Genomic DNA, 27,126 nt, shown 5'->3' with positions numbered 1-27,126 from the left:
TATGGTGTAACATGGTGATCGAGTTTCATTTTTTTTTGCATGTAGCACTCTCGACTCCCAACAGCATTTGTTGAAGAGGCTATTTTTACTGCATTTTATGTTTTTGCCTCCTTTGTTAAGTATTAATTGACCATAGAGACTTTGGTTTATTTCTGGGCTCTCTACTCTGTTCCATTGACCTGTATGTTGGTTCTTATGCCAGTACTAGACTCTTTTGATCTCTAAAGCCATGTAATGTAGTTTGATGTCAGTTCTTCTGATCCCTCCCAGTTTGTTCTTCTTTCTCAAAATTTCTGAAGCTACTCAGGGTCATTTATGGTTCCATGTAAATTTCTGAAGTGTTTGTTCTATATGTTTGAAATATGTCACTGGCATTTTAATAGGAATTGCATTGAATCTATAAACTCGTTTGCATAGTATGGACATTTTTATGATGTTAATTCTTCTAATTCATGAACATAGTATATACTTCCATTGGTTTGTGTCTTTTCTAATTTCTTTCATCAGTATTGTGTAATTTTCTGAATACAGGCCTTTGACCACCTTGTTTAAGTTTATTCTGAGGTATTTTATTTTTCTTGTTGCTTTAGGAATTGGGAATATTTTTCTGATTTCTGATTCTGATATTTCATCTTTAGTGTACAAAAATGCCTTTGATTTCTGAATATTGTTTTTGTATCCTGCTGTTTTGTCAAGTTCACTTAGTAGCTTGAGAAGGTTTTTGTGGAGTCTACATGATTTCCTATGTAGACCCTAAATTCATCTCCAAGTAATGACAGTTTTGCTTCCTCCTTTCAAATTCGATGAGTTCTTTTTTCTTTTCTGATCTGTGGCTAGGATATCCAATACATTGTTAAATAGGAGTGGTGAAAGCAGACATCTTTGTCTTGTTCCTGATCTTAGTGAGAAAACTTTTAGTTTTTGCCCATTGAGTAGGATGTTGGCTATAAGTCTCTCATATATGGCCTTCATTATGAGGAATGCTCCTTCTATTCCCACTTTGTTGATTGTTTTTAATGTAAATGGGTGCTGTACCTTATCAAATGCTTTTTTCTGCATCTTTTGATATGATCGTGTGATTTTTGTTTTTCATTTGTTTTTGTGGTATATTACTTCTATTGATTTGTGGCTATTGTACCATCTTTGCCCTGGGATGAATCAAATTTGATCATGATGTATGATCTTTTTAATGTATTACTGGATGTGATTTGCCAATATTTTGTTGAGAATTTTAGCATCTATATTCATCAGTGATATTGGTCTATAGTTTCCTTTCTTTGTTGTGTATCTGGTTTTGAGATTAGGATGATGCTGGCTTCATAAAAAATATTTGGGAGGCTGGGTTTCAAGATGGCGGTGGACTAGGACGGAGTAGATACCAGTTCCTAGTACAAAAGAGACAGAAATCTATCCGATTGGAGGAGGTGAGGCCAGCAAGCCAGCAGTTGCCAAGCATATATGAAAATAAGAGACCAGAAACCTCATCGGTCACGGAGGAACCAGACGGTAGGGAGACAGCAGCGGTACAGTAGTCTCTGGGACGGAGCAGGGAGAAACAGCCGGTGCAGGGTAGGGGAACCAGCGCCCTGTGGCGAGAGCCCAACGGCTCCTGGGACAGCCTTCAGCGCCCGGAGGGCTCCCTCCCTGGGATTTTTCTGCCGGGCAGGCCCAGTGGCCCAGGCAAAGAGGTGTGGAAGAAATTTCAGCCTGCGCGCAATTTGGGGAACTAGTCGCTCCACACACAGTGTGTCTGGGCGGGTGCCTAAGGGCACCTAGGCCAACATTCAGCGCCCGGAAAGCTCCCTCCCTAGGATTTTTGGGCCGGGGACCTGCCAAGTGGCCCAACCAGAGGGGAGCAGAGGTGATTTCAGCCTGCACACAGTTCTGGAACCAGCACCCGGTGTGGTGCTGCTACATCCCTAGGTTTTTTTTTTTGCCAGAGGTTGGCCAGGGGACCCAGACAAACACAGGAGCAGAAGAGATACACACCACGCAGCGTGCCATGACGAGCACACAGAGTTTCTAGGTCTGCGCCCAGTCCTCAGATCGGCTCCAGGCTTCCAGTCTACCCCCCTCAGACTATCTGGAAGCCCGGGACGCTGAGGGGTCCTGGGAAAAGAGCTGAGACCCTCAACCCCCTCCCTTTCTGGCCAAGCAAGGTGGGGGGCCAGGAGAGACTTGTTTGATAGACTTTACAGAGAGGGTGCGGAGGACAAAGGGCCCCAACCAAAGACTCTGTGGTTGCCAGCCCAGGAGAACTCAGAGGTGCAGCCTGGGGCTCTGAATCCAGTAGACACGGCAGCCTGGTCTGCTTCACACCCAGCTTGACAGCGAGCCCAGGACTGGGCAGAGGGTCTAGGGCCTCCCAACTGAACGGGGGCAGGCCTGTGCTCAATCCCGAGGGAACCAGGCAACTAGGCCTGTGCAGGTGCCTGCAAACACAGCAAACCAGACTATGGCAGTAACCCCTGGGAGGGGAGTGCTGAGAGAAAGTCCTAGTTCCCCATTGTAGGGAGCTGGGGGAGAGGCGCCAAGTGTCTGGATCCTGAGAGGGGCTGGCTGAAAAAATCACAAACAATCTACCCTCAGCCAACTGCAACCAGAAAAACCAGTTCAGCTAGTTTGAAGCCAACAAGTGACATTCCTTTTTCTGAGGTTGTTTTTGAGAGATTATTTTGGTGCGGTTTTTGTTTTTTGTTTATTTACTTTATTTTATTTTTATTCTTTTTTTTATTTACCTTTCTTCCTTCTCCATTCCTTTTCTTTATCTTTTTGCTTTTTTAAAGTAATCTGTTATTTCTTTTAAACTTTATTACTGTTTCATCTTTCCATACTTTTGTCCTCTTTTCCCGGATTTTCTGTTTTATTTCTTTTTCTTTTCTTTCTAAACTTATTGCTCTTTCTTCCATTTCCCTACCATTTTTTTTCTTTCTTCCTTTTATTTCTTTCCTTATCATTTCTTTCTTTTACCCACAAGAGTCACAATCAACTTGAAAATATGAAAAGACCAGAGCTGGACCCATAGAAGAGGCCTCCCAATAGTAGAGAGAGAGACAAATTGCACATTGTTGTAGGAGAGAAGCCACAAGTTGCTGCATATTTGAGTAGGTGGAAGCAGAGAACAACAGGATAACCAAAAGAGGCTGCACCATTGAAATTCACAGGCATTCCACCACAAAAGTTCATACCATAAACCCAGGGTGTCAAAACAGATTAATCTAAGAAGCTGAGGCTAACAAGAAGAGTCTCACAAACAATGGGAAGACAAAGAAACAATCCCCAAATGAAAGGAAAGGAGGAATCCTCAGAAAGAATGTTAGATGAAACAGAGGCAAGTCAACTATCAGATACTGAATTCAAAGCACTGGTGATCAGGAAGTTCAAAGAGCTCACAATCAGCTACCAGAAACTACAGGGGAAGTTACAATGATCTCACTGTGAACTATATCAACATGAAAAAGGAAATGGAAATTATTAGCAAGGGCCAAGAGGAAATGAAGAATACAATTTCTGAATTAAAAAACACAGTGGAAAGCATTAAAAATAGGGTGGATGAAACAGAAGATTGGATTAGTGAATTGGAAGACAAAGTAGAAAGCATCTCACAGAAAGAACAGGAAAGGGAAAAGAGGCTCAGAAAGAATGAAGAGAGATTAAGAGAAATGCAAGACAATATGAAATGTAATAATATCCGAATAATAGGAATACCAGAAGGAGAAGAAGAAGAACAAGGGATAGAAAACATATTTGAAAGAGTAATGAGAGAAAACTTCCCTAATTTGACAAAAGAAAAAGTCACACAAATCCAGGAATCTCACAGAGTCCCATTCAAGAGCAACTCAAAGAGGCCCACTTCAAGACACATCATCATTAAAATGGCAAACTTCCAAGACAAAGAGAGAATCTTAAAGGCAGCAAGGGAGAAAAAAGAAATAACATACAAGGGCATCCCAATAAGGTTAGCCACTGACTTCTCAATGGAAACACTCCAAGCAAGAAGAGATTGGCAAGAAATATTCCAAGTAATGAGAAACAGAGGCCTACAACCAAGGCTACTTTACCCAGCAAGGCTCTCAATCAAGATAGAAGGCCAAATAAAGAGCTTCCAAGACAAAAGAAGTCTAAAAGAATATGCCGCCACCAAGCCAGCTCTACAAGAAATACTAAAAGGTCTGCTTTAAGGAAAGGAAGGAAAAGAGACAGACAGAGAGGAACACAGGTACAAAAATGGCAATGAATAAGTACCTATCAATAATAACCTTAAATGTAAATGGATTAAATACTCCAATCAAAAGACACAGAATAGCATCATGGATAAGAAAGTATGACCCACACATATGCTGCCTACAAGAGACCCACCTCAGGACAAAAGACCATCACAGACTAAAAGTGAAAGGATGGAAACAAATTTTCCAAGCAAATGGACAAGAAAAAAAGCTGGGGTAGCAATTCTCATATCAGATAAAATAGACTTCAAAAAAAGAGCCATAAAGAGTGACCCAGAAGGTCACTTCATAATACTCAAGGGAAGAATCCACCAAGAAGACATTAACATCATAAATATATATGCACCCAACATAGGAGCACCAAAATATATAAGGAAAATCTTAGAGGAATTCAAGAAAGATATAGACAGCAACACAATTATAGTGGGGGATTTTAACACCCCACTATCAAAAATGGACAGATCTTCCAAACAAAATATCAACAAAGACATTGCGGCATTAAACAACACCCTTGATGAAATGGACCTAACTGATATATACAGAGCTCTTCACCCCAAAGAAGCTAAATACACATTCTTTTCAAATGCACATGGAACATTCTCAAAGATAGACCACATGATAGGGCACAAAACAAGCCTCAACAAATTCAAGAATATTGAAATCATACCAAGCATTTTCTCTGACCATAAGGGACTGAAACTGGAAACCAACCCCAAAGGAAAAAACCCAAAACACCGAAAATCATGGAGACTGAACGGTATGCTATTAAACAACTAATGGGTCAAGAATGAAATTAGGGAAGAAATCAAAAAGTTTCTGGAAATAAATGAAAATGACCTCACAACAACCCAAAACTTATGGGATACAGCCAAGGCAGTCCTGAGAGGGAAGTTTATAGCAATACAGGCCTACCTAAAGAAAACAGAAACTTTTCAAACAAATGACCTTACTCTACGCCTGCAAGAACTCGAGGAACAACAACAAAAACAGCCCAAAGCAAGTAGAAGGAAGGAAATAACTAAGATCAGAGCAGAACTAAATGACATAGAGACTAAAAGTACAATTCTAAAGATCAATGAATCCAGGAGTTGGTTCTTTGAAAAAATAAACAAAATAGACAAGCCTTTAAGTAGGCTCATCAAGAAAAGAAGGGAACGGACACAAATAAACACAATCAGAAATGAAAGAGGAGAGATTACAACTGATACCACAGAAATAGAGAGGATTGTAAGAAATTACTATGAAGAACTGTATGCCAAGAAATTTGAGAACCTAGGGGAAATGGACACATTTCTAGAAAAATATAATCTCCCAAAACTCAATGAAAAAGAAGTAGAAAACCTGAATAGACCAATAACAGCAAAAGAAATTGAAGCAGTAATCAAAAAACTCCCATCACACAAAAGCCCTGGACCAGATGGATTCACAGGAGAATTCTACAAAGCATTTAAGGAAGAGCTAACCCCCATTCTTCACAGACTATTCAAAAAAATCCAAAAGGATGGAAAACTCCCAAACTCCTTTTATGAAGCCAGCATCATCCTAATTCCAAAACCAGAGAGAGATACAACAAAGAAAGAAAACTTCAGGCCAATATCACTGATGAACATAGATGCTAAAATCCTCAACAAAATATTAGCAAATCGCATCCAACAATATATCCAAAAGATTATACACCATGACCAAGTGGGATTCATCCCAGGGATGCAAGGATGGTTCAACATTCGCAAAACAGTAAATGTAATTCATCACATAAACAAAAGCAAAGACAAAAACCACATGATCATATCAATAGACGCAGAAAAAGCTTTCGATAAGGTACAACACCCATTTATGATAAAAACACTCAGCAAAATGGGAATAGAGGGAACATTCCTCAATATAATAAAGGCCATTTATGAGAGACCTACAGCCAATATCATACTCAATGGACAAAAACTAAAAGCTTTTCCACTAAGATCAGGAACAAGACAAGGATGTCCACTTTCACCACTTCTATTCAATATAGTAGAAGTTTTGGCCACAGCGATCAGGCAGGAAAAGGAAATAAAAGGCATCCAAATAGGAAAGGAGGAAACAAAATTGTCACTGTTTGCAGATGACATGATAGTGTACATGGAAAATCCTATAGACTCTACCCAAAAACTGCTCAAACTAATTAATGAATTTGGCAAAACAGCAGAATACAAAGTCAATATCCAGAAATCAAAGGCATTTTTGTATACAAACAATGAATCAGCAGAAGCAGAAATCAAGGAAAAAATCCCATTCGATATAGCAAAAAGAAAAATAAAATATCTGGGAATAAACCTAACCAAAGAGGTAAAAGACCTGTATGCAGAAAACTACACAGCACTGAAGAAAGAAATCAGGGAAGACACAAACAAATGGAAACATATACCGTGTTCATGGATTGGAAGAATTAACATCATCAAAATGTCCATACTACCCAAAGCAATATACAGATTCAATGCAATACCTATTAAAGTACCAATGGCGTATTTCACAGACATAGAACAAACACTTCAAAAATTTATATGGAATCATAAACAAGCCCGAATAGCAGCTGCTCTTTTGAGAAAGAAGAACAAAGTAGGAGGGATCACAATACCTGATATCAAACTGTATTACAAAGCCACTGTAATCAAAACAGCCTGGTACTGGCATAAAAACAGGCACATAGACCAATGGAACAGAACAGAGAGCCCAGAAATCAACCCAACCCTCTACAGTCAATTAATATTCGACAAAGGGGGCAGTAACATAAAATGGAGTAAAGATGGCCTCTTCAGCAAATGGTGTTGGGAGAACTGGACAGCTACGTGCAAAAAAATGAAACTTGAGCACCAATTTACACCATACACCAAAATAAATTCAAGGTGGATAAAAGACTTAAATATAAGCCATGATACCATTAAAGTCCTAGAGGAGAACATTGGCAAGAGAATCTCAGATATTCCACGCAGCAACATTTTTACGGATATGTACCCTAGAGCAAGGAATATAAAGGAAAGAATAAACAAATGGGATCTCATCAAAATAAAAAGCTTCTGCATGGCTAAAGAAAACAGTATTAAATTAAAAAGACAACCAACTGTATGGGAAAACATATTTGCCAATGATACCTCAGACAAAGGTTTAATCTCCAAAATATACAAAGAACTTACACGACTCCACTCTAGGAAGACATCGAACCCAATTAAAAAATGGGAAAAGGACTTGAACAGACACTTCTCTAAAGAGGACATACAGAATATCCAGAGACACATGAAGAGATGCTCAATATCGTTAGCTATCAGAGAGATGCAAATTAAAACCACAATGAGATACCACTTTACACCAGTCAGGATGGCTATCATAAACAAAGCAACAAACAACAAATGTTGGAGAGGGTGTGGGGAAAAGGGGACCTTAGTTCACTGTTGGTGGGATTGCAGACTGGTACAACCATTATGGAAAACAGTATGGAATTTTCTCAGAAGAATAAAAATTGACCTGCCTTTTGACCCAGCAATTCCACTGCTACGATTATACCCCAAGAATCCTAAAACATCAATTTCAAAAAACCTATGCACCACAATGTTCATAGCAGCACAATTTACAATAGCCAAGAGTTGGAAGCAACCTAGGTGCCCATCAGTAAATGAATGGATCAAAAAATGGTGGTACATATACACCATGGAATTCTATGCAGCAGAGAGAAAGAAGGAGCTACTACCTTTTGCAACAACATGGATGGAACTGGAAAGCATTATGCTGAGTGAAATAGGCCAGGCATTGAAGGACAAATACCATATGATCTCACCTTTGACAGGAAGCTAAAGAATAAAACAAACAAGCAAACAGAATAAAAACAAAGACGCTGAAATAGAGAACAAGTGGGCAGCGACCAGAGGGGAGAGGGAAGGGAACTTAAGGGGAAAAAGGGGGAGGGATTTTGAGGAACAAGTATGAAAGACACAGAGATGAGGACTGAGTTGGGGGGAATAGGAGGGAGGGGGAAGATCGGGCAGGGGGGTGGGGTGGGATGGGAGAAATAGATTAAAAAAAATGTACTTGAAAAGTAACTAAATAAAATTTAATATTAAAATATATATATATATTTGGGAGACTTCCCTCCTCTTGTATTTTTTGGAATAGTCTGTGAAGGATAGGGGTAAGCTCTTCCTTAAATATTTTGTAAAATTCTTCAGTGAAACTGTCCTGTCCAGGGCTTTTGTGTGCCAGGAGTTCTTTTTATTTCTGCTTCTGCTTTGCCAGCTGTTATCAGTCTGTTCAAAGCATTCTTCTTCTTCTTCATTCAGTTTTGGAAGACTATATTTTTCTAGAAATTTGTCCATTTTACTCAGGGTTTCAAATTTCTTGACATGTAGTTCTTCATATTAATTTCTTATAATTCTTTGTATCTCTGAGTTTTTTGTTGTAATATCTCCTCTTCTATTACTGATTTTATTATTTTGGGTTCTCTCTCTTTTATTCTTGATGGGTCTGCTTAAAAGCTTCTTGATTTTAGTTATCTTTTCAAAGAACAAGCTCCAGGATTTATTCATCCTTAGAATTGCTCTTTTAGTGTCTATATCATTCAAGTCTGTTCTGATCTTGGATATTTCCTTCCTTCCACTAATTCTGGGCTTTGTTTGTTGTTTCTCCAGTTCCTGCAGATATAGGGTGAAGTTGTTATTGGAAATGTTTCTATCTCTTTTAGGTGTGCTTGTACCACTATGAACTTCCCTCTGAAGACTAATTTGTTCATTTGGTTTGAAAGTTTATATATATATATATATATATATATACACACACATATTTATATATCTATAACTTTCTGACTATATATAACTTACTGACTATATATATAACTTACTGACTATATATATATAACTTACTGACTATATATATAACTTACTGCATATATATATATATATATATATATATAAAACTTACTGACTATATATATAACTTAACTGACTATATATGTAGTCAGTTAAGTCAATTTGATTAAGGTTTTGTCCAGTGCCAAAATATCCTTGTTGATATTTTGTTTGGAAGGTCTATCATTTGTTGACAGTGGGGTGTTAAAATCTCCTAGTATATGTGTGTTGCTATCTATATCTTTCTTGAAGTCTTCAAAGATTTTTCTTATACCTTTGCTTGCTCCTATTTTGGGTGCATATATATTTATAATGTTTGTGTTCTTCATGAATTTTTCCCTTGAGTATTATGAAGTGTCCTTCTCTGTTGGTTTTTTGGCCTTTGTTTTGAAGTTTGTTTTGTCTAATATAAGTATTGCTACCCCAACTTGTTTCTTGTCCATTTCCTTGGAATATTTTTTTCCAACCCTTTATTTATAGTCTGTGTGGGGCTTTTGTTCTGAACTGGGTCTGTTTTATGCAGCATATGTGTGGGTCATAGTTTCTCGTCCATTCAGCTGCCCTATGTCTTTTGATTGGAGTATTTAATATATTTACATTTAAAAGTATTATTGATAGGTACTTATTCATTGTTATTTTACTCCCTTTGTACCTGTGTTCTTCTCTCTCACTCTTTTTATTCCTTTTCTTAAAGCAGTCCCATTAGCATCTCTTGCAGAGCTGGTTTGGAGTGGATGTGTTCTCTGAGGCTTTTCTGTCCGGGAAGCTCCTTATTTGGCCTTCCATTTTAATTGAGAGCCTTGCTGGGTAGTCTTTGTTGCAGCCCTTGCTTTTCATTACTTGGAATATTTCTTGGTATTCCTTCTGGCTTGGAACATTTCCATTGAAAAGTAAGTGACCAGCCTGATCAGGGCTCCCTTGTATATTCTCTGTTGCTGTTTCTCTCTTGCTGACTTTAAGATTTTCTCTTTGTCTTGGACCTTTGCCATTTTAATTATGATGTGTCTTGGAGTGGGCCTCTTAGGGTTCCTTTTGATTAAAACACCCTTTATTTCTGGGATTTGTGTGAGTTTTTTTCTCATCAAATTAAGGAAGTTTACCATCATTACTTCAACAGGTTTTCTATTCCTTGCTCCTCTTTCTCTTCTGGTATCCTTTTTGTATTGATATGATTATGTTTCATGTTGTCCTGCATTTTCTTTAACCCTCTTTTTGAATCTTTTTTTTTCTTTCTCTTCCTGGGAGTTTTTTGTACCTTGTCCTCCAGCTCCCTGATTCAATCCTTTGCTTCATCTAGCCTGCTTTTGATTCCTTCTACTCTTTCATTCAATTCAGAAATATTATTTTTTCATTTTCTTTTGGCACTTGTTGACTGTTTCTATATCCTCTTTCATGATGGTGTAATTCGCAGTAAGTTAAATATACCTTCCCTGTAGTTTTTGGTAATTCTCAGTGAGCTCATTGAGCTTTCTTATAACCATTGATTTGAACTGAATATCTCTGATCTTTGAATTTACCTTTATTTCATTTAGTGTTTTTTTTCTGAGGATTCTTCCTTTCCCTTCGTTTGGTGTTTCTTTGTCTTCCTATTATTTGTGAGATTCTTTTTGTTTGCCTCTGCATCTTAAATTGACCTGTTTTGACTCTCTGAGTTGTTGGTGTGAACTTCTACATTGTGAGACCAGCAGATTTAGTGCTGCGGTCTTCTTGATATCCTGCCCTTGATGATCTTGGGATGCCCTTTATGCCGTTTATGTTGACTCTTTAAATGTAATTAGATATCGATTGTTGTTGGGTCATTCTTTGGTGAATCCTTCCCTCTACCTGGTTGACTAAGGGTCAGTGTGTCCACCATGTCTTGTATGCTGCTGTGGAGGTACTGCCACAGCATAGGGAACAAAACCACATATCCCAAAATATCAACCCCAACATCCCACTATCAACAGCAAATGAACCAGTATTGATAAGGGAAGTGTGTGGACTAAGACTAAGAGAGAAATAAACTATAGTATAAAATCTAGTTACTTAATATGCACAAACTTGATGGACAAGAAATGAATGTTAAAAAGCTATGCAGGAAAGAAAATATTACTAATCATGGAGAAGACCACAGTGGATTTCCTCTCATTACCTCTAGTATTTGCCACTGTTTTTCCTTTCTGGATCTACCTCTGGTGATGTCAGTTGTTGACCCCATCTGATCTTAGGCAGCCTGTTTGAGACATTCATGGATCTCCTATTCCTGTCTATATCCTTCAATTGTTAATCCAGTCATTTTAAACTCAGCAGTCAGGCTTGGACCCCATAGGGGAAGGCAGAATCCCTCCTGGTGTTGGGGCTAATGTTCCTCCCCAGCTGCCTCTCCCAGAAGAAGAGTGGTCTGTGTGAGCACGATGGCTGCTGTGGTATGGGGGATGACTCAGCACTGGGATCCCAGCAGATACTCTCAGTTCTCTCCCCAGAGCTTCTGTCCCAAGTATCCCCTAGGGCATCTATAGCCCACTCTGCCTGTCACCTTTGCCAGAGCCCTTGGTAAGTGTCTACAAATAAAAGTTTGAGTGCCGGCCCTTTAAATAGCTCTTTTGCATCTTAATCCATCCATCTCTGCCATACAGCAACCTTGCTGCTTTTTGCTGCTGGTGGCTACCTGTATAATTTTTGGTCTCTAGTGCTCTAGTATGGGGATCCCAGCTTAGGGTTTAGATCCTACACTTTCCAGGGGATCCAACCAATTGCTTCATTTCCCCTCCAGCATTGCCAACTGTGGGCACCCAGCCAGCCCTCTCAAGTCTACACCACACTCCTTACCAGTCGGTTAGTACTGAAGATGATTCTTCTGTCAGTCCGAGGTTATAAGGCTTCTCTCTCTCACTACTGTTCAGTTGTTTGTTCTGGGTGATTTCTCCACAATTTAGTTGTAATTCCACATTAGTCCTGAGAAGAGGTCAGTATTGCTTCCACTCACTCCTCCACCATCATGCCTCTTCCTCACCCATAACTTTTTTGAACAATGTACTCACCACTTTGTTCCACTACCTTCTGCCATTTTCAGGCAACTTCATAATTCCATCTTCCCCAAAATTTTTTATCTTTTTAAGAAAAGAACTACGTCAAGTACCTTTTGCAGTCTTCCAAGGAACTGAATTATTTTCCATCACTAGAATTTTTTGAAGACCTAAATAAATGGATATCTGAAGGTGCAATGTCTGGTAAATATGGCAGATGAATCAGCACTTCCCAGCCAAGCTGTAAAGTTTCTGCCTGGTCATCAAAGTAACATGTTGTCTTTAATTATTCTGATGGAAGGTGGTGTGCTCTCTTTTGACTAATTCTGTATGCTTTTCATTAAAGGCTGTTTCGGTTGGTCTAACTTGGAGTGGTACTTGTTGGAATTAATTGTTTGGTTTTATAGAAGGAGCTAACAATAGAGGATTCCCTTCCTCTCTCACCATATGCATAACATCACCTTCTTTGGACAAAGACTGGCCTTTTGTGTGGTGGGTGGTTCTTATTGTTTGCCCCATAGTCTCTGCTATTACACATTATTATAAAGTATCCACTTTTTACTATCCATCACAATTTGTTTTAAAAATGGAATGTTTTCATTACCTTTAAGTAGGGAATCACATGCAGAAATACGGTCAAGAATACTTTTTTCACTTAAGTTCTATAGAAACCAAACCACAAAGCAGTTAACACAGCCAAGCTGGTGCTAATTTTTTTAAATGCCTGATTTGGATATTTTGAGTATGTCATTTATCTTCCATGTGGTATAATGTTAATTGTTCTCAATTAATGTTTTGATTTTGTTGCTCTCAACTTGAAGTGGTCTACCTACCATGGAGCATTGTTCAATGAGAAATTCCCAGCATGAAACTTCTCAAACCATTTTTGACACATTTGATCACTCACAGCACCTTCTCCACACACTCCACACATTTTTTGTGTTTCAGTTGAATTTTTAGCTATCTTAAAATAACAATGTATGATATGCCAAAAAGTTGCTCGTTTTCTTCCCTCTTAAATATTAAAAGGGTTACACAAAAATTCAACAAGTTTGATTGTATTTAAATGCACACTGGTATGACAGTTGTCAAAATACAATCAAACATAATTGTTTACAATGAAGTTAAAGACAACTAAGCACTACTAGAGCCATCTGAATAAACAAACAACAAACAAACAAAAAAAACTTTGGGCCAACCCACATGTTTTGTGAAAACTCTCCCTTTAAAGCCAAAATTAAATGTGAAGACATCTATTATTACGCCTTATGAAAATGTTCCAAATATTTCAGCAGTTATTTGCAAATATTTTTATTAAGGAAAAGAATTATTAAGCTCCTAAAATAAACCACATGCTGTTATAGTACCAGTGACTTGCTTGCTAAATTGTAGAAACCACACAAAATAGTCTAGAGGAATGTGTTTCCATTGCTATGGTAAAATTAATTGATTGAGGAGTTAAAACATTGTTTATATTTGCATCTATTATTGTTGCAGCTTTACAGAGTAAACAAAACCATGTTTAAGTCTATATTTGCTTATGTTTAAACATTTTCTATTATTGTGAAAGTACAGATGTGATTTAGAGAAGAAAAACTATACATTTTATCATATGTATAGTTCATATATATAAACAACATAATATGAAGCATGCATATTACATAATTATATTTGCTTATAAAACCACCACAGTTTAAAGGTGTTTGGCTACGTTATCCCAAGCTTTTTCAGAAAACTAAATGGTATACTCACATTACAGCATTTCTTTTTTTTTTTTAATTTAGTTACTTTTCAAGTACATTTTTTTTCTCTCCGCCCTCGCCCGATCTCCCCCCTCCCTCCCATTCCCCCCCACAGTAAACATCTCTGTGTCTTTCATACTTGTTCCTCAAAATCCCTCCCCCTTTTTCCCCTTAAGTTCCCTTCCCTCTCCCCTCTGGTCGCTGCCCACTTGTTCTCTATTTCAGCGTCTTTGTTTTTATTCTGTTTGCTTGTTTGTTTTATTCTTTAGCTTCCTGTCAAAGGTGAGATCATATGGTATTTGTCCTTCAATGCCTGGCCTATTTCACTCAGCATAATGCTTTCCAGTTTCATCCATGTTGTTGCAAAAGGTAGTAGCTCCTTCTTTCTCTCTGCTGCATAAAATTCCATGGTGTATATGTACCACAATTTTTTGATCCATTCATTTACTGATGGGCACCTAGGTTGCTTCCAACTCTTGGCTATTGTAAATTGTGTACAGCATTTCTATTTGATCTACTTTCTCTTTGTTTTTCTTTTCCCTTTTAGGGAGACCCACAACTTTATCTGAGTTGATGGGGAAAGCTGATATGTGGCTCATTCGAACCTATTGGGATTTTGAATTTCCTCGCCCACTCTTGCCACATTTTGAATTTGTTGGAGGACTCCACTGCAAGCCTGCCAAACCTCTGCCCAAGGTAAACCTGTCCCTGTTTGCTCTACTTTGTTTACTTTGCATATTTAGTAGTAATTATCCTGTCTTCTTCATTTAGAAGGTCTGATCACAGTGCGATATGGGAATAGAAGGAAAGTAACATGACAATTAGAAGCTCATATATTTCTATCCTGTTACAGGAGTCTGAATGTCATGATCACTATAGCATAAAGAGTTATACTTGGCAGGCTTTGGACATCAATTCAGTTAAATTAAGGCCTTGTTAATTCAATGCATAAGAAAGTATCAGCCATGATTCAAAGAACATTTTTATCATCACTAGAATACTGCAAGGATAAGTGATGGGTATGTAGAAGAATAGACACAATGTTTGCTCTCACACACAAGATATTCTACTTGAAAAGATCTAAGCAAGTAATAAAAATTGTGTGAAAAGTATCATAATAAAGAAACAACAAAGCCCTGTTTGGTGTAGTTCAGTGGATTAAGCACAGGCCTGCGAAGCAGAGGATCACAGTTCGATTCCCACTCAGGGCACACAACTGGGTTGCAGACCAGTTCCCTGCAGGCCACTTCCCAGCAGGGGACCCATGAAAGGCAACCATACATTAATGTTTCTCTCCCTCTCTCCTTCCCTTCCCCTCTAATGATAAATAAATAAAATCTTAAAAAAAAAAAAAAAGGAACCACATAATGCTACTATAATCCTAGAGAATATCCCATGGGAATGGATCATCCCGCATCAGGAGTGACAACAGCAATCAGGCATAGGTGAGCATAAAAGATCCCTTTTACTGTCCCTTTAACAACAAAAAAGTGCTATATACACATGAACAAAAATGTCTCTGTGGAAGTTGGGATCTAGCATTACATGCCAACAGACCAGGGAAGAATCTCGCCCAACTATGTACATTACGTAATAGGCAGAGAGACACCAGAACTGTCTGTGATGTCTACAGGATATTGTGAATTGTTCCCACCCCTCCTGGCTGCAGTCCAGGAGCATGTACAAACCCTGACTTGGGCAGGCACCTATGGCTTAGGGAGCTGTTGTGGAAGTCAAAGTTTCCATGGGAGATGTTCCAACACACTAGTGGAGCACACTATTGGAGCACAATATATGCATTTAAATGCTTTGGTATGAGGTAGAGAGAAGCTTGACTTTTCCAGCATCACTGCTCCTCCAAGACAGCACAGATGAAAGCTCAGCGAGAGCCCATGATTTCTTCAACAGGGGATAGGACAAGTGAGTTCGTGGAGGGTGAGCTTTCCCTGGTGTGCAAAAGAGCCCTTTGGAAATGAGCTTCTGAAAGGCCCATTTCACTCACACAATATCCAAAATATGAAATTAGGAGCTCAGTAAGTGGTGAAAGGGAACAGATCAGGAGAATAGCACATAAGATGCCCAGAGGACATTGAAGAGACACAGTTCCTGCTGACTGCACTCCCTCCTCCATCAGGAAGCCTGACCACAAACTAGGAAGAAAACCTCTCTTACAGATCCCTCAACTGGGCTGTGGGCACCAAAAGAAAACTGCATTCCAAACCCATACATCCTGCCCTCTACACTCAGCTCCATGTACAAACTGCTAAGCTTAGCAGCAAGAACAACATTTAGGAGAAGGCTTCAGATCAAGAGCAGAATGCAAGCAAGCATTTGCTCGCAAGAGAGAAACTACAAACTGGAGCTGTAGCACCACCTTCAGGGAAATAGGGAGGCTCTCAGCATATGGCCTGGTGCTTTATAGGATGGAAGAAGGACATCCAGATTTAGGAATTCACCCACAAGAGAGAGACAGAAGCAGGGAGCTAGCATATTTATACAAGTCCTGAAAAAGCCTTATCTGTGTCAGTATTGACTAATGGTATTTCTTCCTTGGAAGCACTAAAGATGAAAGTAGGTGACTGCTAATTCAAACACACAAAAAAAAAAACAGCGCTGCAAAATTTTCAAGGGCATGAAAAACTAAAAAACTTAAATCACCAAGTTTCACAATAATCCTCCAGCAACCAAATGCAGGAATGAATATACACAATTTACCCCCTGAAAATTCAAACTAGCTATGTGAGAAAAGCCAGTGATCTAGAAAGAAACAGAACCTTGTGTACTGTCAGTAGAAATGTAAAATCGTTGCACCCACTATAGAAAACTGTATGGATATTTTTGAGAAATTAAAAAAGATCTACCATATGATCCAGAAATCCTAATTCTGGGTATATATCCCAAAGTAAAAAAAAAAAAAAACAGAATATTAAAATATATTTCTAAACCCATGTTTATTGCAACATTATTTACCATAGCCAATAAATGGAAACAACTTAAGTGTCTATCAACAAATGAATGGGTAAAGAGATGTAAACTACACAGCAAGACATAACACACAAAACAGAATATTATACAGTCATGAGAAAAAATGGAAATCCTACCATCTGGGACAATACAGATAAACCATGAAGGCAATATGCTAAGTGATATAAGTCACAATGAAAAAAGACAAATAATATTGTGGCAGTGACTTTCCTCACAAGTACCCCTATGTGCCATTGATGAGAGTGAACATGACTGACACTTATTGTGATCTGCTTGGGGAGGGGAGGGTGCCAGTTTCTCAGGGGAAAAAGGTGTTGAGCCCCTTCTTCTAAAGGCTTTTATTGGGTTGTAAAATATGGGAATACAGGGAGGCAAGGATCAAACAATAGATAACATTTCAAAGAAATCTGAGAGCTTAGTCTGAGTCACAGTTTGTCAGGAGTAGAGTTTTAGGGTTTCCTGCTCGAATTCTTAACATATGAATGAAAGCACTCTTATCAGAGCAGATTTCAAAGGTTTATCAGGAAGTCTTTGTGATGCCAGATTTTTCCCCAGGACACACTCTAGCAAGACAAGGAGCTGTACCCCTCCTCATCAGGTATTCAGGCTTAAGTGGATTAGAGCCAGGAAGTGCTACTCCCAGAGGACAAGGGAACTTGAGCTATCTCAAAGCTGGGGGGCAGAGTCTATTGTTCTTTGTTGCAACCTCCCTTCCCGACTTCTTCCATGATGGCCTCCGAAGTGATCGTGTCTGGCCTAGGTTGCCCCTCGTCTGTGGGGTTTTACCTGTCAAGGACTGCTGACCATACTTTGAGGGCAGGGAGGAAACTGAGGCAGCATTTGCTACCAGAGACAAGCTTTGTCTCCTATGGCTCGCATTCCAGAGGTCACTGACTCATCTTTAGCCACAGGGGGTAAATAGGTACAATTCCAGAAACCAGGCAGAGTGGTCCACAATATAAAGTGTCATGCACTTATAAGTGGAATGTAAAAACACAAGCTCAGTGGGGACTTCCGCCAAGATGGAGGCATAGGTGGAAGCACTGCACCTTCTCAACAACCAAGTTTAAAAACAACAAAGTTTTAGCAATAAAAATGCATCCAAACCACAGAAAATTGAATTACACGGAAGTGTGACAACAACGAACCCTTCAGCAGAGCAGGGGCAGGCAGGAAAGATCCACCAGACGAACCCGGGCGTGCAACCCAGGCTTGCAACCCAGGCTTGCTGGCAGCAATAGGCAGATCCCAAGTGTGGAGTAGCGGGCTGACCCACTGAGGGCTGACCACAGTCACACATTCGAGTGCAGATAAACCGGTGAAGGATCAAAGCAGTGAGACAGACTGAGCAGGCCCCAGTGGCAGAAAGTGGCAGAGGGGACCGCCATTGTCCCTCTGTGACCATGCACCCACAAACAGCATCACAAACCAGTGCCCTGGGTGGCCTCTCTCTGACCCACCCCCACATATAGCATCACAAGCCAGCAACCTGGGTAGCCCCGCCCTGGTGAACACCTCCTGGTACATAACAGGCAGGAACAGATCAAAACATGGCTCAAGAACAACTCAGAGCCCCAGAGCCGATAAATCTAAGTGATGAAGAAATAGCTAAACTTTCAGATGCACAGTTCAAAACACTGATGATAAGAATGCTCACAGAACTGTTTGATTATAGTCACAAATTAGAGGAACATATGAAGGCTAAACTAATTGAAATGAAGGGAAATGCACAGAAAAACAATAATAATGGGAAGGAAACTGGGACTCATATCAAAGGAGTGGACCAGAAAGAGGAAAAAAATGACCAAACAGAAAAGGATGAAGAAACAAGAATTCAAAAAAATGAGGAGACGCTTAGGAATCTCCAGGACATTTTTAAACATTCCAACATATGAATTATAGAGGTACCAGAAGGGGAAGAGGAACAGCAAAGAGTGGAAAACTTATTTGAACAAATAATAAAGGAGAGACCTTCCCCAATCTAGCAAAGAAAATAGACTTCCAGAAAATCCAGAAAGCTCAAAGAGTCCCAAAGAAGTTGTACCCAAGAAGGAACACACCAAGGCACATCATCATTACATTAGCCAAGATTAAAATGAAGGAGAGAATCCTAGAAGCAGCAAGACATAAGGGGACACTCACCTACAAAGGAGTTCCCATCAGACTGTCTGTGGATTTCTCAAAAGGGACCTTACAGGCAAGAAGGGGCTGAAAAAAAGTATTCCAAGTTATGAAATCCAAAGACCTACATCCAAGATTGCTCTATCCAGGAAAGCTTTCATTTAGAATAGAAGGACAGATAAAGTGCTTCTCAGATAAGATCAAATTCAAAGAGTTCATCATCACCAAGCCCTTATTATATGAAATGTTAAAGGGACTTACCTAAGAAAAAGAAGATAAAAAAGATGAACAGTGAAAGGACAGCAAACTCACAGTTACTAAGAACCACACCTAAAACAAAAACAAACTAAGAGGACAGCTAGATCAGGAGTAAACCATAGAAATGAAGACCAGATGGAGGGTTAGCAACAGGGGAGTGGGAGAAGAAGAAGAGGGGAGAAGGTACAGAAAATAAGTAGTAGAGATGGTAGGTAGAAAATAGATAGGAGGAAGGGCAAGAATAGTATGAAAAATATAGAATCTAAAGAACTTGAGACTTCCTGTTAAAGGTGAGATCATATGGTAAAAGATTGGGGTACAAATCTTTATAAAGAATTATACTCATATAAAAAAAAAAGAACTTGAGACATGTGGTCATAATCTAAAGGGGGGAATGTTGGGGGAGGGGTGTGCAAGGTGGAGGGGAGTACAGGGTGGAGGGGAATGAAGGGGGGAAATAGAACTGTAATGGCATAATCGATAAAATATATTTTTAAAAAAGAACAGCCATGGGGATGTAAAGTACAGCACAGGAAATGGAGTGGCCGAAGAACCCTATGCGTGGCCCATGGACTTGAACAATGATGGAGGGAGGGGTGGCTTAAGGGAGAAGGAGGTGCAGAGTGTAGGGGGACAAAGGGAGAAAATCAGAATAACTGTAATAGCATAACCAATATAATATAATTAAAAAATATAAATAAATAAATAAAATAATAAAAACACAAGCTCATAGGAACACAGAGTAGAATGATAATTAGTATAGAGTGGTGAAAAGAACACAGGAGGTTGAGAAGTTGATCAAAGGGCACAAACTTGCAACTCAAATATGATTAACTTCAGGAGATATAATGATTGTAGCCAGCAGTCCTCTGTTATATACTTGAAGGTTTCTACAAACTAGAAATTAAATGTTCTCACCACACACACAAGAAAATAATTAGGTGGCCAAATGGAGGTGTTCACTAATATTAAGGTCATACTCATACTATAATATGTAAATTAATCAACTCAACACACTTTGCACATTAAATTTACACAATGTTGATGTCAATTGTATAGTAATTTTTCAAACAAAAGCATAAAATAATGATTAAAATGAAATATTAAACTTTTCATGTTAAACGGTTAGGTTATTATTTTCCAGAGAGAAACAACAAGTTAAAACAAATGATCAAAGGGGCAGAAGAAATTAGTATAACATTTGGGCCAGATGTTCATTAAACTTTTCACTCTTTACATATGTGTGGTGAGGGTATAGTAAGTACATTGAACAATTAGAAATTTCTGCAGTACAGAAGGTAATGAAATTTGAAAACTGATAAGGATTGGGGAACACAAAATAATTCTGAAATAATTTGGGGGGAACATGAGTTTACCAGGAACTTCATATACATTGAACTGAGCCACTCATCAGGGTGATCAGATCTCTGCTGCAGAAGGCCCAGCTGTACCTGTCCCACCATGGGGCATGCGATCCCTGGGGGACTCAGTGAGGTGGTGATGAGGGTCCCTCACAGCTACTTTCATGTGGCACATTCTACTAATTGAATATGATTTCAGAACAAAAGTGTCATTTGTAAATAAGCCAGAAAATAGTCACTTAAATAAGTACCTATACAAGTACACTTCTGGAATCTTACAGCTATTTCATGGAAATTTCAGACAATAATACCAGACTCATGAATTATAGTGATTCTCCAGGTTTATAGAGTGATTTAGGGGGAGAGGTGTGAAATGTCACCATAAAAAGACCACGAACTCTCATTCATGCATGCACACACTGAATATATACCTACATGTAGAGAAAGTCCTCCTGAAAGGTAACTGAGGGTTGCTGGAGCAGCTTCAGAACAACAAAAGCAGAAAGATTGCATAGAGAAAGTTGAGAACCTGAGAGAACTCTTTGCATTCTGTGGAAACTCTTTGGGATTGGAGGTGCCAACAAGTGCCATTGTTTACATTCTCTTTCCACAGAGAACATGGCCAGAAATTTAATTCAAGTGCAGTAGTCCATGCGCAAGTGCATGCTGCTCATCCCACACCCACTCTAAGCTCAGACAGCCAGATAGCCATAACACTGCTGCAGCCACATGCCCCTGGCAGCTCCCAACCCAGCCAGCCAGCCTAGCAGGGTTCCCCTGGGGTGTGCACTGTGGGAAACTCAGCCTATGTATGCCTTCCCTGTGGCTAGCCTGTGTGCCTTAAGCAACCACTTCAAAAGCCATTCCATTGGGACAGGTAGCTCTTTATCTAATCCTTAAAAATAAATACAGAAAATAAAACAAATGAGAAAACACAGAAATATGATTCCAATGAAACTATAAAAAAACTCAGGAGTAAAACCTCTAAAGAAAAAAGATAAATAATTTGCCTGATAAATTATTCAATACAATGGTGATGAGGATGGTCATTAAACATGACAAAAAATAGAAGACCATAGTCCATAGTGAGAACATTAACAAAAAGTTACAAAATATAAGACAATCATCTGAACTGAACAATACAAAAACTAAAATGAGAAACATATATATGTAGAAGAATCAACATATTAAATAATAAAGAAGAATAGAGTAGCAACTTGAAAGATAGAAATGTGAAAATCAGGAGAGAAAAAAAATAAAGAATTTTTTAAAAAGCAAGAACAGTTTAAGAGTTCTCTGGAACAACATAAAAAATACAACCATTATAGGAGTCGTACTTTTGTTGTATAGGAGAAATACAACAATTCACATTATAGGAGCCCAGAAAGACAAGAGAGAGACAAAGGGGCAGAAAAACTATTTGGAAACAATAGCTAAAAGCTTTTCTAACCTGGAGAAGGAAACAAGCACCCAGGTCCAGGAAGTTCAGAGTCTAAAACAAGAGCAACACAAAAATATCTTCACTATGATATGTTATAATTAAAATGACAAAAACTAGTGATAAATAAAGGATCTTGAAGGTAGAAAGAGAAAAACAGTTAGTTACCTACAGGGAAACATCATAAAACTATCAGCTGATTTCCAAGTAGAAAAGTTGCATGCCAGAAGTTTGTAGCAGAATGTATTTCAGTTGCTAAAAGAATAGAACCTGCAAACTAGAATACTCTAACAGACAAGCTTGTCATGGAGCATCAAAGAAGACTAAAAATTTATTTAGATAAGCAAAAATTAAAGTTCATCACTAGTGTATCATTTATATGAGAAATGTTAAAAGGCCTTTTTTAAGCAGAAATAAAAAGTTCATAACCAGGCATAAGAATGAAATCCCACTGGTAAAGCTAACCGTATAATAAATACAACAGACCAGCCACTTAAAAAGTATTAGGGGGGAAAAAAGACAACTGTAACTGAATAACAACAACAAAAGAATCAAACACCTAGGCAGAAATAAATAAATAAATAAATAAATACTAAATATTCACCATGGAAAATATGGTCATTAATATTGTAATAAATATGTACAGTGGTAGATGGTACTAGAAATAGTGGGGGATCACTTTGCAAACTATACAATTATGTAACCGCTATGCTGCACATCTGAAACTACTGTAAAATAATATTGAATGTCAACAGTTGTTTAAAAACAAAATAAAATAAGAATTTTTTTTTAATTAGTATAATGATTTAAACACAATATTAGCAAAATAACAATAAGTACATAGGGCATGCACAACAAAAAAAAGGTTGTAAAATATGATGTCAGAAACAAAACATAGAGGGGGCAGTAAAATATAGCTCTTCTGTAATGTTTGAAGGATCACAAAAATGTATGTGACTTACAATAGAAGCTATAGGTATAGATCAAAATATATAAACCCCATGGTAACAACAAATTATAAATCTATAAAACATAGCCCCCCAAGACAAAGAATAAGAACCCCTACAAAAAGAAAAAAAAGAAGAAAATGTCCTGGTTGTTTTGGCTCAAGGGAGTGAGCAAAGACCTGCAAAACCAATGAAAAAGAAAAGCTAAACCAAACCATCAGGCCAAAAGGGACAGATCAATAAAGGAAGAGAGAAATAGAAAAGAACTACAAAAGCTACTAAAAAACAATGACCAAAATGACAAAAGTACATCTATCACCTATTACTAATAGGTGTACAAAAGTACACCTATTACTTTCAATGTAAATGGAATCAATTCTCTAATAAAAATACATAGTGAGGGGATCCAAGTCGGCTGCAGAATAGGTGAAGATACACACACTTTCAACTTGCGTGAAACAGGATTTACAGCTAAATTAAAGAGCAATTAACTTTCAATGACCCAATGAAAGATAGCTGAATAGGAGTATTACACCCAAAAATCTCTAGGAGAGGCTACACAGAGACTGGTAATCAGGGCAGAGACACAGAGAGGGCTGGCCCAGCATGCAGGTGGGCCAGCTGAGCAGCTGGAAGGATTCATTGTGAAATCACTCTTGTGTGACTGCATGAATCTCCCCTAGGGAACATTCAGGTCTCAACCACATGTCAGGACCCCCAAACAAGGGAACCAGGGCCAGAAAGAGAGGTCTGCATAGTATCAGGCAGTGACAATCACCAGGGACTCTACTCTGTCTGCTGGAAGGACAAGGGAGTCTGTTAGCATCCCAGGTGTTCTCCTAAAGGGCCAACACAAAGGAGCTCACTCTTTGGCACTCGCCCAGGGCTTTGGTAGTCTTAAGCCAAATCAGGGCGTACACAAGCCACAAAGAGAAGATTGGGGAGGTGAGGCTCCAGGAGGAGATCCGGAGGATCCACAACTGAGATACAAGTCCTAAGTTGATGTCCACAAAATGCTTGCCTTAGCAGCATCACGGCTCTTGTAGCCTCATGCCTATGGCTTCGTTTATAGAATCATCAATCTCATATTTGATCTTCCTCTTTCTTGCTCTCTTCTGTTTTCCCAACAGAAGGTAAGGTAAGATTATTACCTTAGAGAAGAACCCTGGCTTCTCAACATGTGCCCAAAGTATGAAAGTCTCACTTTTGTGATTTTTGCTTCCAGAGATACTTCAAGATGAATTTGCTCTAAGGTCCACTTATTCCTCTTTTTGGTGGACCAGAGATATCTGTAGAGGAATATTACTAACTCTTAAAGTTGGAGGAGATTCTAAGAAATGCTGAAACATCTGAACCTTAAGGACATTTTTCTGAGGGAAATAGGCCACTCACAGAAGAAAAATAATGTATTCCACTTATATAAGGTATCTAGACTACACAAACTCACAGAAACAGAAATCAGAATGACATTTTGAGGATCAGGTGAAATGGGAAAAAAAAAGGGGAATTACAGTATATGGAAGACAGTTCCCATATGCAAGATGTTAAGTTCAGATATGGGTTGAACAATAAAAACTATAAATTCTACTCCACTGTACACACAGAAATAAAAAGCTATGATGTATTTATGAAGCTACGTGTATTTATGACAATCTTTAAAATCAAGCACTACTCTAGTAACTCCTTACAATCACTAATTTTCTCTCTTTCATTTTTCGTAGCAGTGCGTTCACTGGTGTTCACTCTGCTGTTGCTCTTTTCTGATGGGAATCTTCCTTCCTTCACAGGAAATGGAACAGTTTGTCCAGAGCTCTGGAGAAGATGGTATTGTGGTGTTTAGCCTGGGGTCGATGGTCTCTACTTTGACTGAAGAAAAGGCCAATATGATTGCCTCAGCCCTGGCCCAGATTCCTCAAAAGGTTAGACAAAGTACCTTAGAGTAGAAAAACAGTGAGTGTGTTAAACTCTCTAAAGTGTCTGCTTGCAGAAATTCCTGTGTGAAAGGAAAACTCTTATGACAGCTCCACTTTATCTCAGACAGAAGTTTACAAACAAAGTGCCCATGGCAGGAGCTAAGGTGATGCAGACAGTGTTCTGTTTGGCAGTAACATGGGCATTAACATGGTGACCACAGAGAAGTGTATGTCAGAGATACAGTGTGAGGTCTGGTACTATAACAGCGCTGTAGGCAGGTCCAGATATCACCAAATTCTGCCCTGTTGGTTGCTCCTTTTTCCTGCAGGAACCCTAGGGAACTGTGTAGACTACAGATGTCCTCAGAAAGCAGTTGCATTTTAACAGTAACATAAACTAGGGATGATAACAGCCTGAAAAGCATCATGCAGGTTAGGCTTGGCAAGTATACAGGCCTCCCTTTCCTTTCTCTGAATTTTGTAACCGACCTATTCAATGTGTTCTTCCAGGTGATATTCAGAGAAAGGATGTCCAGGGCTCAGCAAGGTTCTGAAGCCAGCCTCAGTGATTTAGAGCAAGAGAAAAAGAGGCCTGTAAAAAAACAAGAGAGAAACCTCCAAGGCGGGGTGGGACATGATAAATTCTAAAGCAGGAGACATAATAGGTAGGGTGGATGTTGGTCCACCCTCAAGGTGGTCCTGTGTTATGTAAACTGTGGCCCAGAGACAACCCATCAGAAAAATAAACTATCCTGAGTGAAGAACAAAAGAACATAGTTATTTAAAAAATCAACCAAATGCAAGCCTAGTTGCGACCTTTCAAATGCCTTCTCCATAAAATATGTTAGTAAATTACCTAATACAGAAAATACACTTGACCCCTCAGGGTATTTGTGAAGTACTTTTAGATTTCTAACTGATGGAGATTTCCCCCTGTCACTTATGCTGATTTGATGGAAAACTGAGGTTACTTACCACTCACATAACAAGTAGAGGTTAACTACTTATAAACTAGGGTCTGCCCTATGAGACTTTCTTAGAAACTTCAAATTTTAAAACCAAATTTAGGTACTGGACTTAGAAGCTGCTTGGCCATTTATGATTAATTAACCACATTAGTCAATGCTCTCTATGCAACGCAGCACATTGTGAGGTGGAAACCATCAGTTGAATAAAATTTATCCTTATAATTCTATTTGATCTTTTCAGTAGCTATACTATTATTTATGAAATGCCAATTGGCTTTCAAAAGTTCTTTTACATTTTAAGAGGATTTTCAATCCCAGCGAGACTGATTACACAAAAGTCATGTAGAAATTATCACCTGAAATTTTTCATACAGGAAATAGTGATTCTTAACTAGTCATCTTGAAGAAGCTAAATTTACCCCTAAAGCAGAAATTATTTATTATTAATAATAAATTGTTAAACATCAGAATAATTTAATTTTCACAAATAACTGATAGCATTTACTTGGTAATTCAAGTTATGTAAAAGTGAAATAAAATACAATATGGAACTAGTGAATATAAATAAACCACTTCACTATTATACATAAAGAAATGAAGAAGTTAATATTACATCTAGAAGATAAGAGCTGGTACAATGAATAGTTAAAACAATATAAATGTGTAGGTTATTACTAAGGTGCTGGGTTTTACACAACAATTATGACTACCTAAAACTTTATATTTGCTTGAAAGAGTCATTGATACTCTTATTTATCTAACCCCTGACATCCTGATTGCACTCATACCTGACTGAATATAAAAATAAGTACATGTAATAGGAGTATCTCCTCCTCTTATGTCAGTCTTCTAATGGTCTTCATTATCTAACATGTCTTGTCCTCATTTCCTTCGCTGTAAGAGGGAGGGGTTGAACTAGATGTTTCTGAATCTATTTAAGGTTTAACATGTCATAATTTTGAAATTTGACTCATGGAAAGTTTATTTTCTTTACCCTAACAGGTTATATGGAGATATGAAGGCAAAAACCCAGACACATTAGGGCCAAATACTCGCCTGTATAAATGGATCCCCCAGAATGACCTTCTTGGTAAGATGCTGGAAAACACTGAAATCAGCATCAGTTCATCCAGAGTGATGAACAGTTCACTAGGAAACAAATGTTTTGAACACTTCTTATTGATACCCTCAGAAATGAAAATTAACTTCCTTATATAGATTTCACAGTCCTAGGGGAAATGAATAGGACATAACAGTTGGCATCTTATTCTACAGTCACATTCCTTATGGCCAC

At 38.5% G+C, this 27,126-nt stretch overlaps 1 protein-coding gene across 5 annotated transcripts in view; it reads left to right on the top strand.

The window, feature by feature from the left end:
* LOC119043920 (UDP-glucuronosyltransferase 2B31-like) overlaps window positions 1-27,126 on the top strand; it is a 51,151-nt gene that overhangs the window by 2,450 nt on the left and 21,575 nt on the right. For all 5 annotated transcript variants that reach the window (XM_053662676.1, XM_053662678.1, XM_053662674.1 and 2 more), the window contains exons 2-4: window positions 14,389-14,537; window positions 24,739-24,870; window positions 26,835-26,922. In XM_053662676.1, the coding sequence (XP_053518651.1) occupies window positions 14,389-14,537; window positions 24,739-24,870; window positions 26,835-26,922 (369 nt within the window). The remainder of the gene's footprint in view (window positions 1-14,388; window positions 14,538-24,738; window positions 24,871-26,834; window positions 26,923-27,126) is intronic.

Source organism: Artibeus jamaicensis, unplaced genomic scaffold (genome assembly GCF_021234435.1).
Source record: "Artibeus jamaicensis isolate MK-2021 breed Jamaican fruit bat unplaced genomic scaffold, CSHL_Jam_final contig_2700, whole genome shotgun sequence".
In the NCBI taxonomy this organism is placed as follows: Eukaryota; Metazoa; Chordata; class Mammalia; order Chiroptera; family Phyllostomidae; genus Artibeus; species Artibeus jamaicensis.
The sequence above is the reverse complement of the archived record's forward strand: the minus strand, read 5'-3'. Positions and strand labels throughout refer to the sequence as shown.